Genomic DNA, 6,000 nt, shown 5'->3' on the forward strand with positions numbered 1-6,000 from the left:
AGGAGCGCTTTTAAGTATAGGGTCTATTTTAAGCCTTTACTTTGAAATTACAAGTGCAAATTGTCCTATTTTACCGTTCTCTCTTACTCACACACACACACACACACATTATATATATGTATATAAATCCTTTTATTATTTACCATGCTGTTAATTTCCTATAAGGTATTTGATTGGCTTAGAATTATAAACATTGTTCAACTCTTTCTAATTACACTGATTGCTGGCATGTCTATTTAATTGGTGGTCTGAAAGTTGGGTTTAATGCAACAAACATGATCCCTGCACGATCTAATCTATATAGCGTCTTATTAAGTCACTGTCATCCATTGTCTGCAACACATTTCTTCTCCCTCTTCATCTTTCTGCCATTTTCTCCGCTGCTAAAGAAACTCTTGAGCCTCTTAAAATTCCTCGTCCGTGCTCCTAACAAATTTTACGTTAAGACCTCTTTTAAGGGTTAAAATGCTTTCTGAATTACTTTTTTCTTTACTAGGATTTTTTTGTTAATTTTAAGAGTAAACGCCCACATTTCTAAGAATTTTCTTAGAATTTTGTCACTAGGAGCTACTCTTTGAATTAAGATTCTTTATGAATACGGGCCCTGGATAATATTTATAATATAATATCTGTGAGTAAATATTACTTTTATGTTCCAGTTTGACTGGTATGCCTGGATCCCCAACAGTCCTTCCACCATGCGCAAGCCGCCTCCTGAACAGAAGGGCCTAGTGGATTTGAAGTGGATCATGGAGAGTCTGCCTGACCGTGGATGTTCCAGCGAGGTTCAAGGAACAGTTTGGGACCTCAGTCGGTTCCAGAATAATGAGGTTTGATGTCTGATATGGGTATACTTTACACTTGAAATAGTAGAGAACATGTTAACAGTCTACACTGTAAAATCGAATTAGTTAGACTTACTTTAAAAAGCATGCAAACCAATTGCCTTAAAAAGAGAAAGAATGAGTGACATAGGAATAGTATGTTGTACTGACAAATGCTTAGTTAGTATGTTTCCCTTACACTAGAGTTCTAATAAATAAAACAAAAAACTGAGAGTACTTGATAATTTACTTTAGATTTACTCTTGACTTAGTATAGCTACCATTGTTGTTACCATTGTTGTTACCATTGTTGTGTTTTGATGCTGAATGTTGAAGTCTGTGTGTGTCACAAATATAGAGGAATTATATCAACCCAATTAAAATTTTCACAAGGTGCTTATGACATAAGTAACTAATGCTCTAGTTAGGTCACATTTTAAAAGCAACCTATAAAACAAATAACTGTGATTTTTTTTGTTGCATCGCTGCATCAATTGGAAGATAATTACAATAATATAAATCGTCTCTGTTACGTATGTAACCTAAGTTCCCTGAATAGCTGTTCAGTTTTCCTCCATAGGGCAGCTCTGTGGACATAAGCATCTAGAGCCCGAACCGGGCAGAGCGGATTGAGTGTTTCCTGGTCCGACGTCCATACCGGGCGCAAATTCCAAGCACGAGGGTGCCACAGATAAAGCTTGAATGTCTCCAATTCTTCCAAGAGATGAAATAGCGAGCAGAAATGGCCACCCAAAGGAGTGTGGTAAGCTGCTAAGGCCGCCACATACACCTTTAATGTGGATGGAGCTAACCCTGTGGAGAATCTCTCCTGCAGGAAGTCCAGCACTGCACCCACTAGGCAGTTAACTAGGTCCCACTGGTGATCCCCACACCATGAAGTGAAAAGTTTCCACTTCAAGGCATAAAGTTTCCTTGTGGAGGGAGCTCTAGACTGTAGAATGGTCTCCACAACCTCAGTTGAGAGACCTGAAGTTATGAGCTGGGCCCCCTCAGAGGCCAAGATCACAGTTTCCTCAGCTCTGGGCAAGTGTGCAGGATTGCTCCCCTCGCCTGAGAGAGTAGGTCCCTCCTGATCAGAATCTCCATAAGAGAGCCATCGAGGAGAGACACTATGTCCGGGAACCATACTCCGTCCGGCCAGAACGGGGCTACTTGAAATAGACGGGCCCTGTCCCGACGCACTCTCTCTAGAACTCCAGGAAGCAGAGCGATCGGGGGAAATGCGTACGTAAGCAGCCTCGGCCACTCCTGTACCATAGCATCCAGTCCCAAGGGAGCTGGAGACGTTAGAAGAACCACAGATGACAGTGAGCTGTTTCTGATGATGCGAACAGATTGACCTCCGCTCTGCCGAAGTTCTCCCACAGGAGCTCCACCACCTCGGTGTGGAGTCTCCATTCCCCGGGCCTCGGCCCTTGTCTTGACAGGATGTCTGCTTCCACATTTAAATACAGTGTCTCGTGTTACTCGACGACACGGCGCTCCCAACACTTGGCCTTGAACCAAGAACCAAGGCTGCTTCCACATCATCAACGCACGAAGGCATTGCCAAGTGACCTTGATGATGCGAAAAGGATTTCCCCTCGGAGAAAACCCCTTAGTCTTGAGCCACCACTGTAGCGGTCTCATGTACAACAGGCCGCAAGAAATCACGTTGGACGTTGCTGCCATCAGACCTAACAGTCTCTGATACTGTTTGGCAGTGAGCGGCTGGTCTAGTTACACCTCTTTCACCGCTGAGAGGATTGACCCCACACAAGGCTCTGATAGGCGAGCCCGCATGGTAATCGAGTCCCAAATCACACCCAGATACGTCGTTCTCTGTGCTGGAGAAAGAACGCTCTTCTTGGAATTTAGTCTCAGCCCCAGCTTTCTCATGTGTGCGAGAACAACATCTTGATGTTGAACCGCCATCTGCGCTGACTGCGCTAAAATCAACCAATCGTCGATATATTTGCGAATTCAGATCCCCTGCATACACATGGGAACCAGAGCTGCGTCTACACATTTTGTAAAGGTGCAGGCTGACAATCCTAGACCGAATGGAAGAACCTGATATTGGTACGCTTCTCCCCCAAAAGCGAACCGCAGGAACTTCCTGTGCTGTGGAAGGATGGATACATGGAAGTATGCGTCTTTCAGATCTAGCGTGACAAACCAGTCCTCGGACCTGATCTGAGACACGATCTGTTTGAGTGTAAGCATCTTGAAACTGAGTTTCGCTACGGCGCGATTGAGAATGCACAGATCTAAAATGGGCCGCAACCCCCCATCCTTTTTTGGCCCAATGAAATACCGGCTGTAAAACCTGTTCTTCTTGAGACATGACCAGAGCCTGCTCGTGGCCCACCACTGTGGGCAGAACCCCATTGAAACTGGGTGGACGACCCCCTTTGAATTGAATGGCGTACCCCTTTCTTATGATATTCAGGACCCAGCAAGATATATTTGGAAGATTCTCCCACTCTGCCATAAAATCTCCCAAGGGTACCAGCCTCTCGAGGCTGGCCTCTGATGTACTCTTCACAGCGAGCGCAGCGCCCTGAAGCGGCGAACCTGCAGGGAATGACTGGCCCGACTGCACTGTGGCCCTCCTCGGAGGGCGCGAATCATCCTCGGATGGGCCCCACCCCTTCTGTAGGCGGTTACGAGTGGCGACTCTGTTTTTGTTGCGCTCCCGCCCAGCAGCAGCAGGAGTCTGGGGTTTGCGAGGGAGAAACTTTTGAACGCCGCCACCTGTTTCTTTGGTTCCTGAAATCTGTCTGTGACAGTAGTAACAGCGTCACCGAACAGACCATCAGGAGAAAACGGTGCATCCAACAGAAAGCTCTTATCTCTCTCCTTTATTTCAGTGAGGTTTAACAACAAATGTCTCTCTGTGGCCACCAGGGCTGCCATAGAACGGCCAACAGATCTGGCCGTCTCCTCGGTGGCACGGAGAGCTAAATCAGCTGATGATCGGAGCTTGTGAACAACATCAGCTCCGATCTCCTCACTTTCCCCCAGATCTTTTAGCTGGTCAGCTTGGTATGTTTGCACAATAGCCATTGTGTGCCATCATGCCGCAGCCTGACCCGCTGCCAAGTATGCTTTGCCCACCAGCGCTGATGTAGCTCTTAATGGCTTGGTGGACAATGTCGGGGCTTTAATGGACGATGCCGAATCAGGAGAGAGATGGCTCGTGAGCGTCTGACCATATCCATGTTTTTTCAGCCCTAATATATTGCTATATGTAGATGTTTGTTCACTGAAAATTGTGGACGAAACCGGACGTTTCCATGACCTCGACACCTCGGTGTGGAGGTCAGGAGAGAATGGCAAGCCGCGACGTGGAGGTTGAGCAGAGTGCGCGGATAGGAAACGCTTGTCTAATCTGCTTTTAAAAGACAGGCGTTCCTGACTTAAACCTGACTTAAACTTAAACCAATCAATTAATCTAACTTGGGTTTTAAACAAGGCATTGTTGTGAACTTCAGTTGTTTGCTGAAGAATGAAAACCAGGAGACTTCGGATCAAGACAGAATTATTCTTTTAATGAGAACCTTCTGTGCTGCAGGTCGTCCGTCTGATTTTAACAGTACAAAATAAGGCAATTTATCTACATGTTAGGGGGAGTGGTTATACAGCAGAGGAGGAGACATTCAAACAAAGGAATGCATGTGTTGTGTAGGTAAAGGACACACCCTACTATGAAATCCCTACCAGTCCCATTGAATGAGCATAGCTATTCGCATGCTAATGCTGGCCAGGAACTCCAGGAGCCATTCAACTGCATAGATCCTAATCCAATCATTCAGGCAGTATTGCTCTAAACTTGTCATGCTAAATAGTCAGGAAATTGCATAGAGACAAAAGACTTAATGTCTCAACCACTTACACAGCCTGAAATAATCTCCTTAGAATTTCCTCAAGTTTACTTCAAAATGTAAAACACAAATATAGATAATGTTTTCAGTTATATTCTATTACATTTGAACCTAGATATAACAATGTATAAATTTGTAATTCAACAGCATAGTATGTTAATAGTACAGATTACTAGATTTTTACAATTAAGCTAAGAAGTTAAGTAAAGTTATATAAAAATAAATAACTTGCTACTAGCTTGAGGGTTAAGTATGGAAGCTTTTTTCTGCCACAGAATAAAACATTTTAAAAGATAATTGCAACTTTTTATCTCACAATTGTGAAACTCGCAATTGTGAGAGAGGAAAAAAGTCTGAATTGTGAGAAACGTCTACCTTTATTTTTTATTCTGTGGTGGAAACAAGCTTCCACAATAAAGAGTATCAAGGTACGAGTTAAAAAAATAGGTCAGTTTACCTTGTAAACAGGACAATGTTGTTATTCTCTCTGAAGAAATGACTTTTTTTCCAGCTGTACTTAGGCATGTATCCAGAGATGTGCTTCACAGAGCAACCAGTGAAAGAAGCCATCAAGAATTTCCAAATGAACCTACATGAGGTGACCAACGACATCAAGAGCCGGAATGAGGGATTGACAATTAAGTATTGTTATTTGTCCCCAGACAAAATCCCCAACAGTGTTGCAATTTGAGAAAATACTTGTAGTGTTCATGGCCAATGTGTGCTTGACATAGAAAGACAGAAGAACAGCTCTACTTAAAATATCAAGTATTGTAAAACGCAGGGCATTCTGCCTTTTGAGGCAATCTTTAGAAATTATGTTTGAGTAACGCTTCTTGAATTTGACTCTGTCGTTGGGAAATAATATTACTTTGTAAAGCCATCTGTGCACGTATGTGTCTTATCTGAGGGAAAGAAGAACAGTTTATTTGGCTATGCTTTCAAAGAGCACACATAAGCTTGTGCAATAACCAATTTATTATTGTCTTTCTTTTTTATCCTTTTTCTTTATTCATATAAACTTGCATATTCATATATCCATACTGTGGTATTAATTTACTCATGTTTTGGTTATTTTTTTAATATACTTTTTTAATCATCATATATTGTTTAGATATATAGATATATAAAGAACTGCTCTTATGGATGTGAAATATGTTTCTTGAATGCTGTAAAGGAGTTGTTTTGAGATTGTGAACATCTCTGACTGCACTTCAAATGGTTGCTACATTTATTTTTCTTTTTTTCTCTCATAATAAATAAATCTTTAATAAAATGAAGAGAAATAA

General features: G+C 42.6%; 1 protein-coding gene across 1 annotated transcript in view; it reads left to right on the forward strand.

Annotated features, from left to right (window-relative positions):
• The window catches only part of LOC307139241 (polyunsaturated fatty acid 5-lipoxygenase-like), a gene marked incomplete at both ends in the record, with an annotated part of 40,145 nt that extends 39,309 nt beyond the window's left edge, over positions 1-836 (forward strand). Inside the window, one exon of the mRNA XM_079838130.1 lies at positions 660-836. Within this exon, the coding sequence (XP_079694256.1) occupies positions 660-836 (177 nt within the window). The remainder of the gene's footprint in view (positions 1-659) is intronic.
• Positions 837-6,000: the final 5,164 nt, after the last annotated feature.

The sequence above is a fragment of the Gobio gobio genome, assembly GCF_949357685.1.
Source record: "Gobio gobio genome assembly, chromosome: 2".
Classification (NCBI taxonomy): domain Eukaryota; kingdom Metazoa; phylum Chordata; class Actinopteri; order Cypriniformes; family Gobionidae; genus Gobio; species Gobio gobio.